Source organism: Salvelinus fontinalis, chromosome 14 (genome assembly GCF_029448725.1).
Source record: "Salvelinus fontinalis isolate EN_2023a chromosome 14, ASM2944872v1, whole genome shotgun sequence".
NCBI lineage: Eukaryota > Metazoa > Chordata > Actinopteri > Salmoniformes > Salmonidae > Salvelinus > Salvelinus fontinalis.
The window spans coordinates 47,817,926-47,844,366 of record NC_074678.1 but is presented as its reverse complement, the minus strand read 5'-3'; the positions used below and the strand labels follow the sequence as shown (position 1 = coordinate 47,844,366).

At 44.1% G+C, this 26,441-nt stretch overlaps 1 protein-coding gene across 2 annotated transcripts; it reads right to left on the bottom strand.

Annotated features, from left to right (window-relative positions):
- On the bottom strand, positions 1-26,441 carry LOC129811036 (single-stranded DNA-binding protein 3-like). Of its 2 annotated transcripts, none has more exons than XM_055862145.1 (17): positions 26,257-26,441; positions 25,493-25,565; positions 25,300-25,361; positions 25,124-25,208; positions 17,543-17,632; positions 5,254-5,328; positions 4,626-4,688; positions 4,338-4,475; positions 3,985-4,049; positions 3,855-3,903; positions 3,427-3,462; positions 3,149-3,203; positions 2,934-2,998; positions 2,514-2,592; positions 2,047-2,075; positions 1,700-1,801; positions 1-1,255 (listed from the first exon to the last, which is right to left on the bottom strand). In XM_055862145.1, the coding sequence occupies exons 1-17, from the start codon at positions 26,310-26,312 to the stop codon at positions 1,226-1,228; spliced, it is 1,152 nt and encodes a 383-aa protein (XP_055718120.1). In that variant the 5' UTR covers positions 26,313-26,441; the 3' UTR covers positions 1-1,225. The 2 variants fall into 2 exon arrangements, with proteins under 2 accessions (XP_055718120.1, XP_055718119.1); XM_055862144.1 differs by having other exon boundaries at positions 1-1,258; positions 26,257-26,438.

Here is a 26,441-nt window from a genome sequence, read left to right as displayed (position 1 = left end):
TTAAGTTATTGTAAAATTATATTAACAGCACTTTCCCCAAATTTGAAAAAAATATATATATACCAGCAACAGGTGTATAATGCTTAATATTCACAGAAAATGAAATAAAAGTTCACATTTACAAGACTGCCGCTAAGTTTATGATACTAGAATTGGTTTACAAAGCTTTAACTAATCTTGAAATAACTGGGCCAATATACGTAGTCAAATTTGTATCAAAATATTTAAAAAATAAAATACCTTAAGAAAAAAAAAACTGCCAATCTGCATCTCAGGTTACAATGGGTTTAACTTTCATCATCACCGTGATGGAACAGTAGGAAAACACTGACTGCTACAACGATGGCGAGAAAAAAAGGGCACAGAGTGTTAAGCACAGGCAGGGAAGAGGTTAAACACACCACATGTGGACTGGAGCAGCACTAGGTAGTATGATGTACAAAGATCTTAGTCATGCACCCCCCCCCCCATTGCATCCACACCCATGGTTTAGCCCAAGTTAGCTTTCCCCTTGACAGAACAAGAACAGCAGTCCGACTGTTTAAATAAAAAGCAACATAAAACCAGTGCAGAATAAGATCGCTCTCTTCGACAAAAACAGAACCCACAAAACACATTCCCTATCGACGCGTCGCATCCGATCCGACATTTTAAAAACCTCACTGAGCACTTCCAAACTGTTACAGACCCTATTCTTACTGAGGCCCAATTCGATCACGCCACTTCCCTTTGAAAGTGTGGCTAAATAGTGCGAGCTAGTACATCGGGACAGTCATTCAATGGAGTGGTCAGAGTAACAGGCAGATTCAGACTCCATGTTTTCAGACTAGTTTTGTGACATACTACCTGTGGCTGAACGCGGGACCTGAAATATGAAAACAAAAAGATAAATTTCTCCTAGTTCACAATGCACACTTCAGTGTTTTAGGTGGCAAAAACTGACACGTGTTCTGCACATCTTGCACTACAAAGCAATAATTAAAGCACGTATGCAGTAGTTTCCGTCGCTGGTTTCGTCACACTTGGGGTGGTGATTATAGAAGAACTGTCCTTCATTTGGAACGAGGAGGAGCAGAAGTCACCAGCCATTTTGACAATGTGTATATCAGCATTCTGGAATTGTGTGGAACCAAAATGGCCCCCTGTCCCTAGTTCTGTGCTGATGTGTTTTGGCCATGTCCTGTTAAGAGCGCAGATCCTCAGTGATGGCAGATGGAGGGGGATGTCACACACTCATCGTCATGGTAGGGGAGTACTGCTGAGGGGTACAGACGGGAAAGAGTTAAAAATCAGGAAAGCCTATTAGAATGGCCTGACAAACAAACAGTAGAGCACATACCGCAACCGTAGATATGAAGTGCACTTCCTCACTCTAGCCAAAACTGTTACTTGGCAACCGCCCAGTGCCCCCACACTACACCGCCACTCTAGTCAATGATGCGGTCACTGTGGCTTTGCCTGACTGTCAAGGTACCGCCACTGGAGTCAATACTGCCCTCTAAGCCCTACAGTACATATAGGCTTCTTCAAAGCTTTTATTACTGGCAAGTGGCCTCAGCTTGGTCGTGTTCATTAGGCATCAAACGGAACAAAATTGGACAGACAAAAAGTAGGGGGACAACTCATTTTTAAAACGTTTTCTATTGCATGCCCTAATGAAAACGGTCCATAGAGATGCATGGTGGGGTAGGGAACTTACATTCTCACTCTGAAAGGAGTGCAGGAAGTTTCCGCCCAACTCGTCGCCGTCCCTCGGGGTTCCAGGAGGGTTGCTAATGCCACTTAGATTGTTTGGGGAGTTCTACGATAGGGCAGGAAAGAGAGTAAGTAAATTGGGCAACTAGCAGTAGCCTCAGTGCCAGTCTGTTGTGCCATCATGCCCACTCTTGACATTGACAGCAATGGAGTTGGCAAGAGCATAAACAGATCTGGGACCAGGCTAAACAAGTAGTAGTAGATGCAAACAAATGCATTGCTTACGTTTTACGAAGGAAGTCAAAATGATTTGATAGGAATCTAGATATATGGCCGTGTTATAATATTCACCTTGTTGAGTCCGTCCATGTCGCCAGAGCCTAAGAAAGAGAGAAAACAATTCACAGTCCAAAATGAAAACCTTCCATTCTAACTTGAACTCGTAATGTAAAAGGTGCCCCCGGTTGAAGCGTTCCTTGCATCTTTGGCCAGATTAAGCGAAAGCCTGGCACCTCTGCTGAGAATCCGCCTCCTTGCTTCACATCACTGGTTTGTCTATTACACGGTGTTCGTCCCATAGGACACCCTATTCACTATATAGTGCACCCCTTTTCACCAGAACCCTTTGGGCCATGGTCAGCAGTGCACTACATAAGGAATAGGGTGCCATTTGGTACCGTACCATATGTTCAGAATGACTGAGTCTGCAACTATTCCCAGCCAGTCATACACTAGTCAATACTGTTATTCCCTAAACCAAATCGAGACTTGCAGCTCCGGTGTTGTTGTGTTGTAACAGTGGCGGAGTAGAGTGTTACCTAGCGATCCATTCATGTGGTGTGGCTCCATGCCCGCCATGGCGCCTAGGGGTCCGTCAGAGCCGGGGCCCATAGGGAACTGCAGCATAGGAGACATAAGCACTGCCTTAGTGGTGCTTGTCCTGTTGACATGGGTACTATCAAACGAGACTGGGCCAGGGAGAAACAGTGTGCATCCCAAATGGCACCATATTCCCTACATAATGCACTACTTCTTACCAGGGCCCCCCTAAGGCTCTGGTCAAAAGTAGGGCACCATGTAGAGAATAGGGTGCCACTTGGGATGCAGCACAGTTTCATTATGGAGGACGAGAAAACCCGTAAAGATATGACTGGAAGAAACATCTGGCGATGAAGAAACATGAAACTACGTGACTGCAACAGATGTGAGGAGAGGGCTGGGGCGAGAAGGAGACTCACATTTGATCGGTTGCCAGGTCCAGTGTTGATCATAGTGTAGAGATTGTCCCCAGAGTTGTTAGAATCTGAAAAGTGGGTCATACACAAATCACTCTAGATTATGATGATCAATAGACTAGTGTACGTTAGGTAAATGAGAACAGACAAAGATGGCAAACAGTCATTGAAGACTAAGGTTGAGACAGGCTTCCTCCGTGAAGACTTGGTGTACCTACCAGCAGGGCTGGGCATAACGGGGGTTCCAGGGGGTCCCCCTCCACCAGAACCTCCCTTTAGAGCGGCAGGAGAACAAAGAATTATTACAATTCAACAGGAAATCACAATACCGGCAATGCATCTGTATCAGGTCAGATTCTACCTACACCAATACAATCAATTAAGAACCTTGAAAGACAATACTACAATAGTGGCTTCAAATGGGTGAAATATAAACACTGCCGTAATGGCCAGTGTGTGCGTTTGTGTGTGAGAGCTCATCCGAGAGAGTGCTTACCCCATACGCTCCAGGAGAAGGTGATGAGTAAGGCATCTGAATAAATCACAACAGAAACATTACCGCCCAGGAACAGGGAATGGGATTTATGTACTCACCTCTCAAAACATCACCATTCATCGTTTTAGCATCATCGTCAGTATCTATGGGGTGTGTCCCAAGTGTCCTTATTCTCCACGTAGTGCACTACTTTTGAACAGAGTCAAAAAGGCCCCTGGTCGAAAGTAGTACGCCAGAAAGGGAATATGGCGTAATTTAGGACGAAGCCTGGGATACATAATACTACAATTACATCCAGAACTGGGTAACTTGGTAATGCATTGGGCCTCCAGAGCTCTTACTGAGAGAGGACAGACAGACCGGTGCAATCTGAGCCGATAACATCATGGTGTGTGTGTGTGTGTGTCTAAAGTGGAAATTGGACTCACAGAGTTGCCATTGTTCGGATTGGGCCATGGCCGTCCAGCACCTGGGCCCCTGCAATACAGCGAGAGAAACCCGTTAGATATCAACACACACTGGTGATGTATAATGTATTAAGATGGAGAGGAGGCTCACATGTTCACTCCTGGCATCCCGGGGCCCATAGAGTTGTGTGGTGGCCGCATCCCACCACCAAAGTTCTGCAATGACAACCAAGGGTCAGACTACCATAACCAAAACCAGAGAAGGGGGGGGTTGGAAAGACATGGTTCGTGGGGAGGGTGTCTGAAGCGTAATCAACAACTTGGAATCCAAGGAGACCGACTGGAAGGGTGATGTTGCACGGGCAGTTTCAAAAACAAAATGGGCTAGTCTGACAGACTACACGCAAACTGCTGAGAAATACTAGCTGCTCATAGATGGGTGTGTGTAACAGTACTAGTCTGACAAAAATAATAGAATTGGGGCATATCAGTAGTGTGGTCTACCTGGGGTCCTGGCCCCATAGGGCCCATGCCTCGAGGGCCACTCATTCTCTGCATCGGTCCCAAGTTAGGATGGCCTTGTGGTCGTGTGTGGTCCATGTTTTGGAGCATGGGATGGGGGCCAGGGCCACCGCCAGGAGGCTACAAGGAAGAAGAGGGAGGGGTGAACACACGTCAAATAAAAACGACGACAAGACATGTTATCAAACAGCAACTCATACTGAAGTAAGGCTCTTATGTTAAACTGATGGTAGTACTGGTGGAGAATTATGGGTGCAGTAGTTTGTTTACCTGGTTGCCCATCCGGATAGGGGGACCTCGCGGGCCTCCAGCGACGCGTAGGTTCATGAAAGACTAAACCGCAATACATTTATCAGCGTTTCCTTCACAAAAACAATTACACTGAACAGCCATGCATTTCCCCCCCCACTCACTGATTTTCCAGACGGAGTAATACATTTCACTTTTAATAGAACATAGCCTAGTTTATACCCTAAGCAAATACACAACACAAGAACTAGCTACACAAAATGGCGATCCTGCGTAGCTGTATCGTGTTACAAATATGCTATGAGAGTACGCAGAACGGCCATTTTGCGTAGCTAATTGCATAGGGTATAAATGAGGCTTAATGGTAGTTTCCGATAACACATTTTAAAACGAGTGCGATTATGCACTGCCGCCAAAAGCATCAAGCCAAATGACAGAGGGTACAGACATACATCAAGTGGGCATGGGTGGGGTGAAATGACCGTAGTCTTCCCAATATGAAAGCATATAAAGAAACAGGAGTGCCAACAGAGAGCAGTTGTGTCCCAAATTACACCCCATTTCCTAGATAGTGCACTACGTTTGACCTGGGCCCTGGTTAAATGTAGTGTACTATATCGTTTGGGACATCCTGAGAGAGCATCGGTACCTGGCTGTGGGGTCCCATCATAGTGTTAGGGGGAGGAGGCTGGGGATGAGGAGAGCCTTGGGGACCAGGTGGACCCTGTGGCGTCACAGAGAAAAAGTGGGAGGGAGAAAGAAGCAGAGAACGGAGGGTTACTGAGCGGAGGAGAGGGCAAGACGGTGGTGGGCAAATGCAAAAAGCTATGCTTAGGAAAGAGGGTTGGGTGTATCCGTTGATCATTCTCTCCTTCCAGGCGCAGTAAGAGAGTGAAAAAAAGAGACGGTGCAAGAGAGAAGGGGGGGGGGGGGGGGGGGGTAGAGAGAGGCAGAGAGGATGTGTGCTAGCCAGAACAGCAGCCAGCTTGTGATCACTGGCAATTTACCCTATCTGCCAATTACCACCGAATCAATTAAGCCCTGCTTTACAGCAGCTGCCCCAAACACTGTCACTATGGAGCTAATGACTGGGTTGTCTAATTAACACCACTTGCATATTCGAATGACTGATAAAGAGTGTGTGTGTGCCTACAGCGTTTCCCCTAGGGCGTTTTCAGCAGCGGGGATTTACAGAACAACTGAGGTCACCTCTGGTGACTTTAAAAAGACATTCTACTCCGAAATGCATGGACATGTTGACACCATCTGAATAACTGATGCGCGCCACTGCGCTACAGGGAGCTGAGGAGAAAGCGGTGGCTGTGCGCTCGTGGCTCTCATTCGTGCCACTGCTCGCTCTGTTTGCTACAAACATAAGCCCCATTTCTACTGACCCAGAGTCAGATGAACTCATGGATACCATTTTTATGTCTCTGCATACCGTTTGAAGAAAGTTTCTAATTAGCGTTTGCGCAATAGCTAACTAGCATTAGCGCAATGACTGGAAGTATACAGGAACAGCTAGCATGCTAGTAAAAGTATTAATTTGAAATTATTCACACCTCTTTTCCACATTGTGTTGTGTTAGACTGAATTGAAAATGGATACAATTTAGATTTTTGGGGTGACTGGCCTACACACAACGTCAAAGTGGAATTGTGTCCAAATTTCGACCAATTAATAATGAAAAAGCTGAACTGTCTTGAGTCAATAATTATTCAACCCCTTTGTTATTATGGCAAGCCTAAATAAGTTCAGGAGTAAATAAATTTACTTAACAAGTCACATAAGTTTGTGACGACACTGTATGCCCAATTCTCTCTTTGCTCTTGTTTTCCTTAACAGGATGCCGGTGGGCAGAGCCGGGAGGGTCGTCAGCGACATGGGACACACCTGGGCCTGGGTGTGTCCTTGAATAAATAGACCTCTTCCCCATTATTGAGGAGACTCTCCATGCAGACACACTTATAGATGTTGGTTTGTTGCTGTTTTGTTTGTTCGCTTTGGCACTTTCAGCATCTCTCATTATCACATGTGTGTGCAACCACTCACACTACTGATTACACACACCATTGTTAATTGTATTTAGTTTACTTCAGTTAATAAATATATTTTGTTATTCCTTATCTCCACGTTGTCTCCCTCTGTTACGAACTTCGAGCCGGTTCGCGACAAGTGGGTTCTCATCTGGGATCTTGAAGGTATTGTGTTCGGAAGAAAACGTGGAGTTAATGTTGAGAACTCTAGGTGCTTTAACTTTTGTTACAGCTTTTGAGTTGTAAATGTTTGGTAGGCCCAGTGTTTGCCTTTGTTTGGTAAACTTGCCACTGTGGTGGATAGTTGGTTGTGTGCTACGTTGGAGAAAGTATATCGGTTAGTTTCCAGGACCGAGGCTGGAGACTCTTGCTCTACTCGCTGTTGGGACATCGGTCTGAGGTGAGTACAAAATCGGCTGTGTACCTCAGTGGGAGATTTGGGTAGAGTAGGGAAACTTGCTTCCGGGAGCTATTGCCTTTCCTTTTCCCCTGTTAGACTTAGCGATGTGTTTCACTTTGGAATACGTTGGGCATGGTTATTTTTTATTTTTTTTTGTGTGGCGTCTGGACGGCGCAGTTGTCTCGGGGGCACATCCGTGGCTTGGGGGAAATCTGCCAGCGTACTGGTTGGTTTATTTCCTTATCAGCGGGCTACAATGCGTAATTACCCACCGCAAACCGCACGAAGACTAGGGTTGAGTTACTGTAGATTATGGGGAAGCTCCATATCATCTCTATTCTGTGGTGCCCAGTGTGATTGTTATTTCTCTGGTTGTGGTCCGGTCTGGTGTGCTCAGCAGAGGCGAAGAGTGATATTTTCTTGTGACTATGGTGTCTTACGTAGACAAGTTCATTCGCTTTCCGTCAGAAGAACTGTTAGAATTATGTACTAAAGAACAGCTGTTGAAGATTGCTGAACGAGAAGGTTGAAATTAGTGAGAAATGTCAAATTTTATTAGGTTAATATTGAAGGCCAATCTGATGGAGTGTTAGTCTTGAAGGTACCACTGGGGCAGCCTCTGCTGAGGACACGCCATCTCCCGGTAACATTACAATAGCCACGCCATCCGTTAGGCCGTGTCTTCTTTTTTGAACAGCAGAAATAACTGCTTCTGTTACAGCTAGAGCATGATAGTGTAAAGTATGAAAAAGAATTGGCATTTAAACAAGATTTGAAGCGTGCTAAAATCAAGCTGCGACTAGAGCTGGTTAGGGAATATAAAGCTCTCAAGGGAGTTTGCTCTGGGAAGGTGACCCAGATTTACCTAGGGGTCGCTCCTCTTTTGGTCGTGCCCCGGACACATTTGACATGGTTGGGAACTTACGGTTGTTACCTAAATTTAATGAGAAGGACCCTGAGACATTCTTTTCGTTGGAGCGTGTTGCTGACGCTAGGAGTTGGCCTGATTCTGACCGTACTTTAAATGTTGCAGTGTGTGGACTGGTAAAGCGCAGGAAGTATTTTCAGCTCTTAGTGTAGCTGACAGTGTAAGTTATGTTAAGGTTAAAATGGCTGTTAGATTTACGAATTGGTTCCTGAGGCTTACCACTAACGATTTAGAACTTTAAAAAAAGGGATAAACACTCAGGTTGCGTTTGCGCGACGTCGGTCTTCAGTTTAATCGCTGGTGTTCCGCCTCTGCAGTTATGACTTTCCAAGGGCTGTGTGATCTGATTATGCTAGAGCAATTTAAAGGACACAATCACTGATCGTATAGCCACGTACATTAACGAAAAGTGAACTGTCGCTGAAGCTGCGGTTTTGGCGGACGAGCATGTTGACACCCAAGTGTCTTTGCAGAGCCCCGTATTCGGAGTGAGTGGGGACTTTGAGAGTTTTGGGCCTCTCTCACCGAGATACTCTGCTTCACGGGCAGTTTCATTCAACTAGGGTTGAACCTGACTCCTGTGGTAAAGCTGACTTTGGTCAAGAGTGTCACCACTGTCAAGATTCAGGTCATTGGAAAAACAAATGTCCGGTGGCCTGCTGGAGGTCATTTTGCAGGGCTCTGGCAGTGCACCTCCTTGCACAAAGGCGGAGGTAGCGGTCCTGCTGCTGGGTTGTTGCCCTCCTACGGCTTCCTCCACGTCTCCTGATGTACTGGCCTGTCTCCTGGTAGCGCCTCCATGCTCTGGACACTACGCTGACAGACACAGCAAACCTTTTTGCCACAGCTCGCATTGATGTGTCATCCTGGATGAACTGCACTACCTGAGCCACTTGTGTGGGTTGTAGACTCCGTCTCATGCTACCACTAGAGTGAAAGCACCGCCAGCATTTAAAAGTGACCAAAACATCAGCCAGGAAGCATAGGAACTGAGAAGTGGTCTGTGGTCACCACCTGCAGAACCATTCCTTTATTGGGGGTGTCTTGCTAGTTGCCTATAATTTCCACCTTTTGTCTATTCCATTTGCACAACAGCATGTGAAATTTATTGTCAATCAGTGTTGCTTACTAAGTGGACAGTTTGATTTCTCAGAAGTGTGACTGACTTGGAGTTACATTGTGTTGTTTAAGTGTTCCCTTTATTTTTTTTGAGCAGTAATATATATATAAAAACAGAAATTACATTTACAGTTGAGGTCAGGGTAAAAATTCCCTGTCTTAGGTCAGTTAGGATCACCACTTTATTTTAAGAATGTGAAATGTCAAAATGAGGGATTTCAGCTTTTATTTCTTTCATCACATTCCCAGTGGGTCAGAAGTTTACATGCACTAATTAGTATTTGGTAGCAATGCCTTTAATGCAATGTTGGCCCATTCCTCCTGACAGAGCTGGTGTAAGTCAAGTTTGTAGGCCTCCTTGCTCGCGCACGCTTTTCCAGTTCTGCCCACATTTTATCTAGGATTGAGGTCAGGGCTTTGTGATGGCCACTCCAATAGCTTGACTTTGTTGTCCTTAAGCCATTTTGCCACAACTTTGGAAGTATGCTTGGGGTCATTGTACATTTGGTAGACCCATTTGCAACCAAGCTTTAACTTCCTGACTGATGTCTTGATGTTGCTTCAATATATACACAATTTTCCCTTTCATCTATTTTGTGAAGTGCACTAGTCACATGGAGACAATCTTTGTCCCCATGTGCAGTTGCAAACCATAGTCTGGCTTATGGCAGTTGGAGCAGTGGCTTCCTTGCTGAACGGCCTTAAAAAGGTTGTTGATATCCACAGTGAAACGAGTCCTATATAGATATACCTATGTACCTATGTCCTCCAGCATCTTCAAGGTCCTTTGCTGTTGTTCTGGGATTGATTTGAACATACTTTGGTGCGGCTGCGTGGTCCCATGGTGTTTATACTTGCGTAATATTCTTTGTACAGATGAACATGATACCTTCAAGCTTTTGGAAGTTGCTCCCAAGGATGAACCAGACTTGGAGGTCTACAATATTTGAAAGTCTTGGCTGATTTATTTTGATTTCCCCATGATGTCATGCAAAGAGGCACTGAGTTAAGGTAGGCCTTGAAATGCATCCACAGGTACACCTCCAATTGACTCAAATGATGTCAATTAGCCTATCAGAAGCTTCTAAACCATGACATTTTCTGGAATTTTCCAAGCTGTTTAAAGGCACAATCATTGGAATTGTGATAGACAATCATTGGAATTCCATTGGAATTGTGATAGTCTAAACAATTGTTGGAAAAAAATTACTTGTCATGCACATAGTTGATGTCCTACCCGACTTGCCAAAACTATAGTTTGTTAACAAGAAATTTCTAGTGGTTGAAAAACGAGTTAATGACTCCAACCTAAGTATGTAAACTTCGACTAACTGTACATAAGTATTTCGGACCCTTTACTCAGTACGTTGTTGAAGCCACTTTGGCAGTGATTACAGCCTTGTGTCTTCTTGGGTATGATGCTACAACCTTGGCACACCTGTATTTGGGGAATTTCTCCCATTGTTCTCTGCAGATCCTCAAGCTGTCAGGTTGGATGGGGAGCATTGCTGCACAGCTATTTTCAGTTCTCGGGTTCAGGTCGGGCTACAGCTGGGCCACTCAAGGACATTGAGACTTGTCCCGAAACCACTTTTGCATTTTCTTTGCTGTGTGCTTAGGGTTGGTGTCCAGTTGGAAGGTAAATGTTGGACCCAGTCTGAGGTCCTGAGCAGGTTATCATCAAGGATGCCTCTGTACTTTGCGCCATTCATCTTCACCTTGATCCTTACTAGTCTCCCAGTCCCTGAAAAACATCCCCACAGCATGATGCTACCACCACTATGCTTCACCGTAAGGATGGTGCCAGGTTTCTTCCAGATGTGCCGCTTGGCATTCAGGCCAAAGAGTTCAATCTTGTTTCTCATGGTCAGAGTCCTTTAGGTGCCTTTTGGCAAACTCCAAGCGGGCTGTCATGTGCCTTTTATTGAAGAGTGGCTTCCGTCTGGCCAGTCTACCATAAAGGCCTGATTGGTGGAGTGCTGCAGAGATGGTTGTCCGTCTGGAAGGTTCTCCCATCTCCAGAGGAGCTTCAGCGCTTTGTTAGTGACCATCAGGTTCTTGGTCACCTCCCTGACCAAGGCCCTTCTCCCTCACTGCGCATTTGACCGGGAGGACAGCTCTAGGAAGAGTGTGGTTCCAAACTTCTTCCATTTAAGAATGGAGGCCACTGTGTTCTTGGGGATCTTCAATGCTGCAGAAATGTGTTGGTACCCTTCCCCAGATCTGTGTCTTGAAGCTCTACAGACAATTCCTTTGACCTCATGGCTTGGTTTTGTTCTGCCATCCACTGTGGGACCTTCTAGACAGGTATGCCTTTCCAAATCATGTCCAATCAATTTAAATGTACCACAGGTGGACTCCAATCAACTTGTAGAAACATCAAAGATGATCAATGGAAACAGGATGGACTGGAGCTCAATTTCAAGTCTCATATCAAAGAGTCTGAGAATACCTATGTAAATAAGGTAGCAGTTTACTTTTTAAAAATATATACAAACCTGTTTTTGTTTTGTCATTATGGAGTACTGTGTGTAGATTGAGGACATTTTTATTTAATCCATTTTAGAATAAGGTTATAAAGTAACAAAATGTTGAAAAAAGGGGGTCTGAATACATTCCGAATGCACAGTATATATATTTTTGGGGAGTGGCGGCAATGTTTTAGTAGTGGTGAGCGAAAATGGGGGAAATGCTGGTGTGTGTGCTTTGGCGCTCACCACACCATGCTACAAAGAATTGCTTCTCAATAAACATGACTAAATTCCCATACACAACATACCTGCAAGTATATACTTAAAGGTCCAATGCAGCCATTTCTTATTATCATAATGTTCACAGTATTACCTCAGTGTGGAAATAATATATAGAAGACGCAGGAAAATCCCATTTTACTGCAATGGGCCTTTAAAGAAACAGAAGTGGATGCTTTGACTTGTGCTACAGAATAATACTGCATGGAATGTTGAAGTCAAATCCTCCACGGCTGCCAAGCGTTCATTCTCATGAGATATTGATCTACGGCAGGTGGTGCAGCACCTTTTAAAATGTCTCGAGTAAGGGCTAGGCCCAACCGCGCCTCCACATTTCACTACAGTACACTGGAGTGGGTAGTCAGACAACAGCACTACACGGGACACGTCCCAAATGGCACCCTATAGAGTATGTGCACTACTTTTCACCAGGGCCCATAGGGCTTGGTCAAAAGTAGGGCACTTTGTAGGGTGCCATTTGGGATGAAGACAGGCTCAGAGCAGAGACGAGAGCCTACGGACCACAGCAGAGCAGAAGCAGCATCATCGACACACGCAGAGCTTTAACACATCCTGATAAGCTCAGCCAAGTTCACAGGTACGAATGTGGAATGCACATCAGCAGGGCGGTAGAACAGGTGAGAGACAGAGCATATGCCAATGTGAGGAGCAGTTGCGCAATAGTGTGTTCCATGCATGCACATACAGGCTAAATTCTTTACTTGAGAATCAGACATACAGTAAAATCAACCCTATATTGACGGCAAAGGAGTTCAGCAGTAATTGAAGTCAGTTTTTCATGCTGGCGGAGCCCAAGTTAGGATTCAGCCCATAGAGCAGTGGACTCTGAAAAACACCAAAAGAAAGATGCCCAGGGTCCCTGCTCATCTGCGTGAACGTGCCTTAGGAATGCTGCAAGGAGGCACGAGGACTGCAGATGGGGCCAGGGAAATAAATTACAATGTCCGTACTGTGAGATGCCTAAGACAGCGCTACAGGGAGACAGGACGGACAGCTGATCGTCCTCGCAGTGGCAGACCACGTAACAGCTGCACAGGATCGGTACATCCGATCATCACACCTGCGGGACAGGTACAGGACGGCAACAACTGCCCGAGTTACACCAGGAACGCACAATCACTCCATCAGTGCTTAGACTGTCCGCAATAGGCTGAGAGAGGCTGGACTGAGGGCTTGTAGGCCTGTTGTAAGGCAGGTCCTCACCAGACATCACCGGCATCAACGTTCACATTTCCTATGGGCACAAACCCACCGTCGTTGGACAAGACAGGACTGGCAAAAAGTGCTCTTCACTGACGAGTCAAGGTTTTGTCTCACCAGAGGTGATGGTCGGATTCGCATTTATCGTCGAAGGAATGAGCGTGACACCGAGGCCTGTATTCTGGAGCAGGATCGATTGAGGTGGAGGGTCCGTCATGGTCTGGGAAGGTGTCACAGCATTATCGGACTGAGCTTGTCATTGCAGGCAATCTCAACACTGTGCGTTACAGGGAAGACATCTTCCTCCCTCATGTGGTACCCTTCCTACAGGCTCATCCTGACATGACCCTCCATCAGCCATACTGCTCATTCTGTGTGTGATTTCCTGCAAGACAGGAATGTCAGTGCTCTGCCATGGCCAGCGAGGAGCCCAGATCTCAATCCCATTGAACACGTCTGGGACCTGTTGGTTTGGAGGGTGAGGGCTAGGGTCATTCCCTCCAGAAATGTCTGGGAACTTGCAGGTGCCTTGGTGGAAGAGTGGGTTGGGTAAAATCTCACAGCAAGAACTGGCAAGTCTGGTGCAGTCCACGAGGAGGAGATGCACTGTAGTACTTAATGCAGCTGGTGGCCACACCAGATACTGACATACTTTTGACTTTGACCCCACCTTTGTTCAGGGACACATTCAATTTGTTAGTCACATGTCTGTGGAACTTGTTCAGTTTATGTATCAGGTTGTTGAATCTTAATGTCATACAAGTATTTACACATGTTATGTTTGCTGAAAATAAATGAAGTTGACAGTGAGAGGACATTTCTTTTTTGCTGGGCACATACTTGTGTATATATTGTATGTGGACACCCTTTCAAATTAGTGAATTTGGCTATTTCAGCCACACCCATTTCCGTCAAGTGTATAAAAATCGAGCACACAGCTATGCTATCACCATATACCAACATTGGCGGTAGAATGTCCTTACTGAAGAACTCAGTGACTTGCATGGCACAGTCATAGGATGCCACCTTTCCAAAGTCAGTTAATCAAATTTCTGCCCTGCTAGAACTGCCCCTATTAACTGCAAGAGCTGTTGTGAAGTGGAAACATAGGAGCAACAACGGCTCAGCCACGAAGTGGTAGGCCACACAAGCTCAGAGAACGGGATCGCCGAGTGCTGAAGCGTATAAAAATCATCTGTCCTCTGTTGCAACACTCACTACAGTTCCAAACTTCCTCTGGAAGCAACGTCTGCACAATAAGTTTGTCGGGAGCTTAATGAAAATGGGTTTCCATGGCCGAGCAGCCACACCATGCACAATATCAAGCGTCGGCTGGAGTGGTGCAAAGCTCGCTGCAATTGGAGCAGTGGAAACGTGTTCTCTGGAGTGCTGAATCACGTGTCACCATCTGTCAGTCCGATGGATGAATCTGGGTTAGACAAATGCCAGGAGAACGCCACCTGCCCCAATGCATAGTGCCAACTGTAAAGTTTGGTGGAGGAGGAAAAATGGTATGGGGCTGTTTTCATGTTTCAGGCTAGGCCCCTCAGTTCCAGTGAAGGGAAATGTTAAAGCTACAGCATACAATATAGATGATTCTGTGCTTCTAAATGTGTGGCAACAGTTTGGAGAAGGCCATTTTCTGTTTCAGCCAGCTAATCTTTATAGTTTAAATTTAGCCAACTAGAAATCTATTTGCTAGCTAGCAAGGTAGAATTGTTGAATTATTATAAACACACCCTTCTGCAGTGGTGTAAAGTACTTATGTAAAAAAGTCATTTTGACAACTTAAATCACTACATTCTTAAAGAAAAAGGTACTTTTTACTTCATATATTTATCCAGACACCCAAAAGTACTCGCTACATTTAGAATGCTTAGTATGACAGAACATTTTTCCATTCACACACACACTTAAGATCCCTGGTCATCCCTACTGCCTCTGATCTGGCGGCAGAGTCACTAAAACACAAATGCTTAGATTGTAAATTGTCTGAGTGTTGGAGTGTACCCCTGGCTATTCGTAAAGAGAATTTAAAAAAACATTAACATTGTGCCATTTGGTTTGCTTAATATAAGCATTTAGAAATGTATACTTTTGATACTTAAGTTTATTTCACAGATACTGTTACGCAAGTAGTATTTTACTGGGTGACTCAGTAATTTTCTATTAAGGTATTTTTACTTTTACTCAAGTACTTTTTCCACCACTGCCCTTCTGTCTCCAACTGTTTGCACATAATGCTAGCCTGTCCACTTATGTCGAAATCAAGTGGCCTAACTTATTTCTCAGAATGATAACAAGTAGTCAATTAACTATATACAGTGCTTTCGGGAAAGTATTCAAAGCCCTTGACTGTTTCCACATTTTGTTAGGTTAAAGCCGTATTCCATTCTAAAAATGTATAACATTTTCCCCCCTTATCCACACACACACACACAATACCCCCATAATGACAAAGCAAAAACAGGTTAGAAATGTTAGTAAAAATAGAAAACAGAAATCACATTTACATAAGTATTCACAACTTTTACTCAGTACTAAGTAAACCTTAGGCAGCAATTAGCCTTGAGTCTTCTTGGGTATGACGCTATATGCTTGGCACACCTGTATTTGGAGAGTTTCTTCCATTCTTCTCCGCAGATCCTCTCAAGCTGTTAGGTTGGATGTGGAGCGTCGCTGCGTAGCTATTTTCAGGTCTCTCCAGAGATGTTCGATCGGGTTCAAGCCCGGGCTCTGGCTGGGCCACTCAAGGACATCGAGACTTGTCCCGAAGCCACTGCTGCATTGTCTTGAATGTGTGCTTAGGGTCATTGTCCTGTTGGAAGGTGAACCTTCGCCCTAGTATGAAGTTCTGAGCGCTCTAGAGCAGGTTTTTAATCAAGGATCTGTGTACTTTACGCCGTTCAACTTTACCTCGATCCTGACTAGCCTACCAGTCCCTACCGTTGAAATACATCCCCACAGCATGATGCTGCCACACCCATAGGGATAGTGCCAGGGTCTCCAGATGTGACGCTTGGCATTCAGGCCAAAGAGTTCTATCTTGGTTTCATCAGACCACAGAATCTTGTTTATCATGGTCAGTCCTTTAGGTGCCTTTAAGCAAACTCCAAGCAGGCTGTCATCTGCCTTTTACTGAGGAGTGGCTTCAGTCTAGCCACTACCATAAAGGCCTGATTGGTAGACTGCCGCAGAGATGTTTGTCCTTCTGGAAAGTTCTCCCATCTCCACAGAGGAACTCTGGAGCTCTGTCAGTGACCTTCAGGTTCTTGGTCGCCTCCCTGACCAAGGCCCTTCTCCCCGATTGCTCAGTTCTAGGAAGAGTCTTGGGGGTTCCAAACTTATTCCATTTAAGAATGATGGAGGCTACTGTGTTCTTGGGGACCTTCAATGCTGCAGACATTTTTTGGTACCCTTCCCCACATCTGTGCCTCGAGACAGTCCTGTCTCGGAGCTCTACAGATAATTCATTCGACCTCATGGCTTGGTTTTTGCTCTGACATGCACTGTCAACTGTAGGACCTTATATAGACAGGTGTGTGCCTTTCCAAATCAATTGAATTTACCACAGGTAGACTGCAATCAAGTTGTAGAAACATCAAGGATGATCAATGGAAAGAGATGCACCAGAGCTCAATTTCGAGTCTCATAGCAAAGGTTCTGAATACTTATGTAAACAAGGTATTTCTGCTTTTTATACATTTGCATTCTAAAAAAAACTGTTTTCACTGTCATTGTGGGTTATTGTGTATATTGTTGATGATTTTTTATTTCATCCATTTTAGACGTAACAAAATGTGGAAAAAGGGAAGGGGTCCGAATACTTTCCGAAATCAAGGTAATTGTATTTTATGCTTAATGGCACATTTATAAAAACAGACTAGACAGCTAGTATAACAGTCTGTTTAAAATGCTGCTAGCATTACATGTTACGATATTCTGGAAAATGAATGCTCAGTTTCAATGTTCATCGAAAGTCCGTTTTAGTAGTCAGCGCACAATTTGAGGAGTTGAGACATAGAAAGGGTATCATTAGAAAGGCTAACCTTTATTACAGTGAAATAATGTCTCACCGTGTTCCAGTGTCCATATGACCTATTCTGTTGGACCAAATAGCAAGTTGAAACCATTTGTCAGAGTACAAAGTGATCTCTCGTCTTCACGGTGAATTGCAGGGGTAGGGGCTTGGTGTGTGTGTGTGTGTGTGTGTGTGTGTGTGTGTGTGTGTGTGTAAATGAGAAGGTGCACACAGCCTACAGTCACTGCACACAGCACAGAAGGAGCGAAGGAGACAAGACTAAAAAGACAACGAGAACAATTGGACAAACCCTCAAAAAAAAAAAAAAAAAAAAAAAAAAAAGGGTACACCCCCCAAAAACAACACACTTGATGCACAAAAACGTAGATATATCACCCAGCCCTAAAACCACTGCCATAGAGTGTAGATGGAGGTGTGTGAGAGAGAGTAGGAGGAGACTGACCTGGAAGAATCCGGGGGGCATGGGTCCACTGTGCATCCCCTCTCCAGGGGGCATCCCCCCCATCACTGGACTGGGGGCTGCAGCCGCACTCTGTAAAGAGAAGACAACACAGAGTTAGGGGGGTTAGAACTGAGATAAGGATATTTGATAGTCACTATTGGTGTTTAATACCAGAGTTTCAGCATGAAATATCCTTTATTTTTTTTCAGATAGGAAAATAAACTGTCAAGGTCTTTGTTGCAAATGTTTTTGCGCCAAACTGGTGGCAGTTTTGAAAAAGTCAATAGTTGGAAGTGTTGCAGAGTTAATTGAAATTGTCATTGTTTCTCAGATGCTTTTTTCATTAATTAAGCAAATTTTCTCGACCCATATGGTTTATCCACTAGAAACTCAGACAATATGGACACAAATAAAATATTTTATTTCTTAAAAGCTATTCAAGTATAAATCACCTAAATTACCATAGATTGATGGTTACTTTGGTAAATTACCACTAGCGTTGCAACCATAGTCTGATATATTGATCGTTCAAGTTGATCATTGACTGGTTGGCTCTATGAGCTTTTTAAAGTTTAGAAAACCGGTCAACGTGTGTTATTATGCAAAATGCCAGGAGTCAAACCTTTAAAACAATTTGCATAGACAGAATGGTAAACATGATTTCTTAGTCCAAGACTAGGCTTAATCTGTGTCCATGAAACGGGCCCTTATAAGTATCACACACACACCACAGACAGAACAAGCCTCTCAAGTTTGACCGGGGTGGAATCTAACTGCACAGCCAAACGTGCTGATCCAGCAAGTACCCAGTAGATTTGATAAGAATCTGTGGGATTCATTCCAAAGTGCTCATATACAGCAAGGTCTCACTGCTAGGCCATTTCCTGTCCCAACCACAGCCATAATTCACTAATGTGCCATTTGCCTTGGTCGCACACTTGTAATTGACTTTTTTTTGTAGGAGGATTTCAGCAGAGGCTAATGCCTACATTGCACACTTGTATTAGCATCTGGTATCAAAGGCTAGTTGTGACAGGTGGTTTGTGAGAGCATGGAGTAGTCACAAGTAGGGTAACAGGATATAAAGTACCGCCACCAAAAACGCACATCTTGAGAAAATGAAGTCACATCCAGGCACACACACACACCTTCCCATCGCCCTCTCACCTCTCTGCACTCTTAAGTGCTCAACCTCCACAGATAACATTAGTGGATATAACCGAACACACTCACAGTCCCTGGTATATCGACTGACTGCACCCCTTCCTAATTATATCTGAGCCGGGTCCTGCAGGTCCACTGTGAAATACCACAGTAGGGGGAGAAGTGAGGCCAGAAGGACCCATCCAGCCCAGCTGCACCTGGAACACTGACAGAGTTAACTACATTCAGGAGGCATCCTTCAACCCTATGACACCTGGGGGTGGGGGATGTCACAAAGTAAGATCAATGACAACCAGTCGACTTGCTTGAATGTTCAGAAATAACTTCACATTTCTAAGAAGATATTGTTAAAAATGGGACTATATTGAAATGTAGATTTGTTAAATGACCCAGAAACAATGTATTTGTTTATCTAAGTTAACTGGCTAACATGATCCTGCTTTGTAGGATCACTGGGTCGTAAGCTATTCACTGGGAACCAAACGGAAGAAAATTGACTAAAAACAGAATGGAGAGACTAACCTAAAAGGTAATGGGTAATGCTGGGTTTGGTTGCAAAAGGTTTTGCAACAGAGTACCCTAATGAGTACAACCCTGCCTTGAGCCTACAGGAGGCAGACCTGCCAACCCTGTCCAACTTTTGAGTACCAGACACGCGCGGAAAATTGGCACTTCAACTCACGCGCATGGTATGCGCCGAATTGGGGTCCCCCCCCTCTCCCATGCTCACGCACATGGGCTGTCTGTTAGTCTGATCGCAACTACAGAATTGTACCAAATGAAGTCTATAAAAAGGTTCGAATACTTTCTTGAAAGTATTCCATTTACACATATGGTCAAAGTCACTAACAAGATCTATTTAGAACACACAAAAGGGCCTTTATTCTTGGAGTGGTTTTATTTTATTAAACAAGTTATTTGTTTAGGTACAAAATGTACAAAGGTCTTAGCCACGATAAAAATAAAAAAAATACTCTGATATGGAAAGAAATGTTTGAAGCAGATCATCAAATGAATATGTTACCCATAATCAAAACGAAAAAGCTATGATAGGAAACAGTGGGTTAGATCCAATCTTCTGGAGACCTTCAAAATGTTCAGGAAATCATTTCCTAGACAGATTTGCCTGGTAGCTAGCAGATTTAGCACTTTAGAGCCCACTGAATGTCCAGCTTATGTTCGCTAACGTTAGCTTGAAACAATTAGTGTTTACCTTCCCACAACACACGGAGTCAAAAAGGGATTGGTCCTTGTGTTTACGTACAGCTGGCAGTCTGCAAACTCAGCATCACAACAAACAGGAGGGGCAGACGCGGCGATTAATTATGTATTAATGTCCGTTGACAAACTCCGTACATGTCTGTGTGTTGCAGCTCGAGAATCAGGATGTTGAATTTACTCCATTGATTCATTTTTTTAAATTAAAATGTTTAAAAAAAATAAAACAGGCCCTATTCATTTCTGCATATGTTTAACTTGGATCTCGTACCTTCGAACGTGGACAGAGAATAGGTCTATAGATAAATGTCTCTGGGAGACTAGTATGGTTGTCATAGAACAGTGTGATCATCAAATCAAATGTATTTATATAGCCCTTCTTAGATCAGCTAATATCTCAAAGTGCTGTACAGAAACCCAGCCTAAAACCCCAAACAGCAAGCAATGGTGGCTAGGAAAAACTCCCTAGAAAGGCCAAAACCCTAGGAAGAAACCGAGAGGAACCAGGCTATGAGGGGTGCCAAGTCCTCTTCTGGCTGTGCCGGGTGGAGATTATAAACAGAACATGGCCAAGATGTTCAAATGTTCATAAATGACCAGCATGGTCAAATAATAAGCACTGCTATACATGAAATGGAGGTCAGGTAGCTGTGGAGGGATATTAGAGCGTTGACACTTCATGGACTATGGGGATGTTAGTGTTACACCTAAGAATGATCTGTTACTTCAAAATGGTAACAATCATATTTATGTTCTAAAACAAGTCTACATTGCTCTTGTACTTTAACACATGAACTGCAAGCTCTCAAATGCACTAGTGTGCATGGAAAGTCTCGAGGAATGTTCCTTCTGATCCTTATCTTCTGGTACTAGAGCCCACTGCGGTGCATATTCAACTGTAGCTCTGCGTCCCCCACCAAATGGCAACATATACCCTCTGGGCCCTTGTGAAAAGTAGTGCACTCTAAAAGGGAATAGGGTGCCATTTGGGATGAACCCACTGTTCTGCTGCGGGAGAGGAGGGCCAAGACTCCCAGATGCTTTGGTACAGGAGGGGGCAGATGTCAAGACTCCGCAGCCTGGGGGGCAGCTGAGTGGGGTGGTGCGGGGGCCCATCTCTAAACCTCCCCTGGGGGGGGGGGGGCTTCTTTTTGACAGACTAGACCCACCCCCCTGGTTTTGTGTGTGTTGTAGGTCACAGCAGCTGTTGTCTCTGTACAAAGACGGACAGAGAAAGTGGGGGAGCGAGGACAAATAAAATAGGAAAGTGGTTGACTAAGGTAGCTCTGAGAAGGTAGACAGAAAGGGACAAGGGGGATGCAGCACAGCTCGGAGAAAAGGGGACGGGCCAGAGAGACCACACTAAACTAACTGTCCATGACCTAACCTGGGCCTTATGCGCAAGCGTCTTGGAGTGCCAGTTGTCTTTTACGTCACAATGAATAAAACTTCACGGACAGTAATATCTCTAAGACACTTGATACATACGGCCCCTGGACTGCTTTACCATCTCACTTCATCCACCTGAACCAAGCTATAAGGAAGCCTGGGCCTAAGCTAGTCGATCTTCAACCATCCACCAACTCCATAAAAATTGCTTTGTTGTTTTCATAGCAGTCTCCTCCTTGTCCCTGATGGTGAAAGGTCTGGCAGTAGGACCCAGAGAAGAGAACTCAAGCTCTCTACCACTCCCCATCCCCCCCTTTCACATATTCTCTCTGCTCCTCCCTTGGTTGCCAGGCATATGCCACAGTGGCCACTCCCCTTTTCTAGTCTGTCCCTCAGCTCCCTGACAGCCATCAATCAGCTGCTGACACCATGGCGACGGAGCCCCGGGGGAGCATCCATCCGACCAGGCGTGAATACGCCAGGGAGGAAGGGCCCTGCGCTTTACGAGCCACGATGCATCACTGCTTTCCTGCTAGCAGCCCAGCCAGCCACCTCCCCCCACCCAAAGCCCACAGAGACAAAGACAGCGCTGGGACTACGAGCCATGGAGGGAGAAAGATAGAGAACGAAAGACAAACCCTAGGCCTACTGTATGCAAACAGAGAAAGAGAAAGCCTGGGCCCACGCAAACACAGAGAGCACTGGCCTCACATACATGTATTGGCCAAAGAGGAACACAGAAAGAACCAACATCGATTCACAGAGATCCCATCTCCAAATGGGATCCCCGTTTGATGAACAGGACATTTATTTGAATCTAGGTTTCTCTGTAGACAATTACAAATAATCTATAAAAACAGAGGGTGGATAGGGCCCTGTATCAGTTTGACCAGATATAACCATTTAACAGGTGATCTAACGAGGTTTGACCGTGTAGACAAAATCAAAATGACCTTCGGAGATATGCTAAGTTGCAGTCAAAACAGCTCATAAGTCAGTCAGTGGTATGAATACTTAGTAAAACTGTAATACAGATACCAGTTACCCTCAAATGTACACAGTGCTGTATTGGTAGGTTTTATTTTACTGAAGATGTGATATACAGTGAGCTGCAGAAGTATTGGGACAGTGACACATTTGGTTTGGCTCTGTACTCCAGCACTTTGGAATTGAAATGATACAATGACTAGGAGGTTGTCATCTTTAATTTGAGGGTATTTTCATCCATATCGGGTGAACTGTTTAGAAATTACAGCACTTTTGGTATTAATATATTAGGTTAGCATGTCTGGGGGGTATGATATTTGTGTGTCTCACTCATTATCCATAATCATGCTAGCATCCACATTAATGTAGAAATGTTTAGAAAAACATTTACCATTAGTTTCTATTGGGCACAAAAAGAATCTGAAACCAAACAGTCATGGCGTGCTATAAATATGAGACCAAATACTTATGTTTATTAGAAAGTCAAGAGAATGTCCTAATACTTTTGGTCCACTAAAATGGAATTACAGCACTTTCTAAATACAAGTCATTACATCCCTGTTCGTGAGCATTTCTCCTTTGCCAAGATAATCCATCCAACTGACAGGTGTGGCATATCAAGAAACTGATTAAATAGCATGATCATTACGCAGGTGCACCTTATACTGGGGACAATAAAAGGACACTTAAATGTGCAGTTGTCACACTTCAATATCACAGATGTCTCAAACTGAGGGAGCGTGGAATTGGCATGCTGACTGCTGGAATGTCCACCAGAGATGTTGACAGATAATTGAATATGAATCTCTAGCATAAGACGCCTTCAATGTCATTTTAGAGAATTCGGCAGCATGTCCAACCGGCCTCACAACCGCAGACCACGTGTAACAATGTCAGCCCTGGACCTCCACATCCGGCTACTTCACCTGCAGAATCGTCTGACGGGGTGCTGAGGAGTATTTCTGTCTACAATAAAGCCCTTCTGTGGGGAAAACTCATTCTGATTGGCTGGGCCTGGCTCCCTAGTGGGTGGGCCTATGCCCTCCCAGGCTGAACCATGGCTATGCTCTTGCTCAGTAATGTTAAATCCATAGATTAGTGCCTAATTAATGTCAATTGACTTATTCCTTATATGAACTGTAACTCCGTAAAATATTTGTAAATTGTTGCCTGTTGTGTTTATATGTTTCTTCAGTATACATTTAGTTTAAACGTTCACACGAAAGTAGCGCACTGGGCCTTCACTAGTCCTATATTAGCGGACTGATGTAGATGTCTCCAGCCCCGGCTTGGTAAAAGCACGGGCTAGTAATAGTTCACTTCCTGCCAAATTTCTTATACCAGTAATTTCTTTTCAAATCAGTAAAGGGAAGTGAACAAGTGCACACTTTGGGAGGAATGGGAGATAGTTGGGATGTAGCCATGGTTATTTGGATGCTTCCAATGGGGTTTCTGACTGCCTGTCCTGGGGCAGACTGACCTGACCAGCAGTAGTACGAGATAGGAATGAAGGAAGACTGAAGCCATTTCCCCAAATGCTGTGTTCTGAACATGTAAAGACCGTATGCAAATTGTCAATATGGAAGAGCAGAGTTCAGTGATAGGCCACAAGCACTGTGCATCCATTTTTGGAAAAATAATCTATTTGAACAGAAGAATCTTTAAAAAGTAACAGGCTCTGTAAATGACAGTTCCAATGGAGTACTACTATCCTGTTAGCTCAGGAAAAAAAGCCCAATGTAGCTCAAGATGGAGATGGGTTCATCTAAAGTTTAAAATAACAACTCTTGGCCCCTGCCATCCTCAAGATAGTTGAGAATCTGAACCCAGCTCTGCTCTTGAATATTGTGCAACAGTGACTGGCCACAACAAAGGGAAAGCTGGATCGTGTTCATTAGTACACACTTCGCAATGTTAAAGAAAAGTAAGCATTTATTATTGGAAACGTCTATAAGCAGAAGTGTAAGGTAACATGAGGTAACTAGCCCCCCTAAAAACAATGTCTAGTTGCTGACACAAAAAAAAGCAAAGGGAAATAGGTGGCTACAGTTTACACTTTAGTTATTCAATTAAATGTTTTTAGAAAAGGGGAATTTTTCCCCAATCACCGGAGTAACTGCCCCCCCCACCCACAAAAATGTGTTATGGTTCTATTATGATTTTTTTGTGTAATACTCTTAAAAGCTCAAGGTACTTAATTTTTTATTAAATAAATAAAATATTGAAACAAAATGTCATGGCACATGTCCCAATTAATATCCACATTATGAGGTTGATCCAAGATCCCTACTTACATTTTCACACCAAAACATATATATTTTTAGATACTTTAAGATGAGCAATAGTGGCAGCAAAGGAATGTGTGGGGGGGATGTGACAAAGTTTGTGAAAATTACAGGGGGGGTCCATTTAAATTAAGAGTAGAAACAAACAGTAAGAAGAACATCTCTCCATTGCCACTACACATGGCATCAAAACTGTATGAGGTGGAACAAGGAAGATAGGTCTACATCAACAACAACAACAAAAAATTGCGTAAGCTGGGCTGAGGCCCATCTGGGTGCAATCTCATTCTACATTTGAAAATGTAGTAGGTGCAAATGAAACCAGGGTCCGTATTTATAGAGGGTCTCGGAGTAGGAGTGCTGATCTAAGATCAGTTTCCACTTTTAGATCATCTTCAAAACAATTATATGTACAGGAGGGGACCTGATCCTAGATCAACACTCCTACTCTGAGACCCTTTATAAATACTGCCCCAGGCTCTTCAGCAGAACCCCAGCAACATGTGCAGCAGCAAGTCTCATGAGGAGCAGAACTCACATAATCATGGAAGGCTTTCGCTTCACTGGAGTGGTCACATGTCTCTCTTCTCTCTGGTGCGGCACAATACAGGTCCCAAAATACACTGTGGACAAGACACACAAGTCATAAAGCAATAGAATACTGTACACGGTAGAACTTGGTGCATTGTTAACAGTGACATAAGTAACACTTACCACCACCAAGAGTGTAGGAACCCAGGGGGTTCCCCAAGTGTGATGTTCTTTTCCCATCTTATCTGGAAAGTAGAGAATTATTTATTTATTTTTAAGTACATGAACAATAAGGCCTACTTATTTTTTTATATAATGGCTTCATATGGAAATGTGTTTATTAGTATGCTACCGTGTTTGGTAGTACGATACTCACCTCTGATAAAAAGGTCTGTGCGGACTTCTGTGCTCCTATGTGTAACAAATATTCATAGACGTATAAAGCTAACCTGTGAACACATTTTTTAAAAACAGTTTGAACAATACAACAACAAAAAGTGTTACAACCACACAGTTTAGCCAACTCTAAACTAACCTACTTTGACTCTATTAGGACTAATGAGTGTCTCTAATCAACTAATATTTCTTGCACTTTGGGGTACATGATCGACAGACATTCATTTCAGTAGTTTGCATGGACCGCCGAATCCAAAAGGCCTTTCTGACAATGGCTTTTCAAACACTTCAAATCGGAAACACTAATCAAGAAAACGCGTTATTATAAATAAAAGAGATTGAGTGTTGGAGACTGCCCTCGTAGCCGCGAACTGAAACAAAGTAACGTTAGCAACCGAAGCACTGGTGGAAGCAAAAGTGTATCAATTAATGCAACAGAAACGACGTAAAACCAAATTGGACAGTACAATTTTTTTACGCTCATTTAACGTTTTCCGTAAAAAATACAAAGATAGTTAGACGCTGAATTGCAAAAACAAACACCAATTTACGTTCAGTAATGAGGCCCAGGAATAATATAAAGCCGAAGGCAGGGTAAGGAAGGAATGGCGAGCAGACAAGGCGGTTCATTCAATTCCATCCTCGAATGAGGAAATTCGCTCCTTTAATTCAGCTGTCCAACAAACCACACACCCGAGGGGGGAAACAATTTGCATTAGGTAAGACATAGGTTTTAAAACTTACTTTTCCCGTGCTTGGCCATCCGACGGTACAGCGGACACTTTGCCTTTAGGGAACATGGTTTTCTGAGGGAGGAGGACGCCCGTCTTCTCTTTCTGTATTTTCGCTATTTCATCTGTCAGACCATCAGTCAGCCTCGGCCGCGACCCTCTCACACTCCAACCGCACTTCTCAACCGAGCCTGGTCA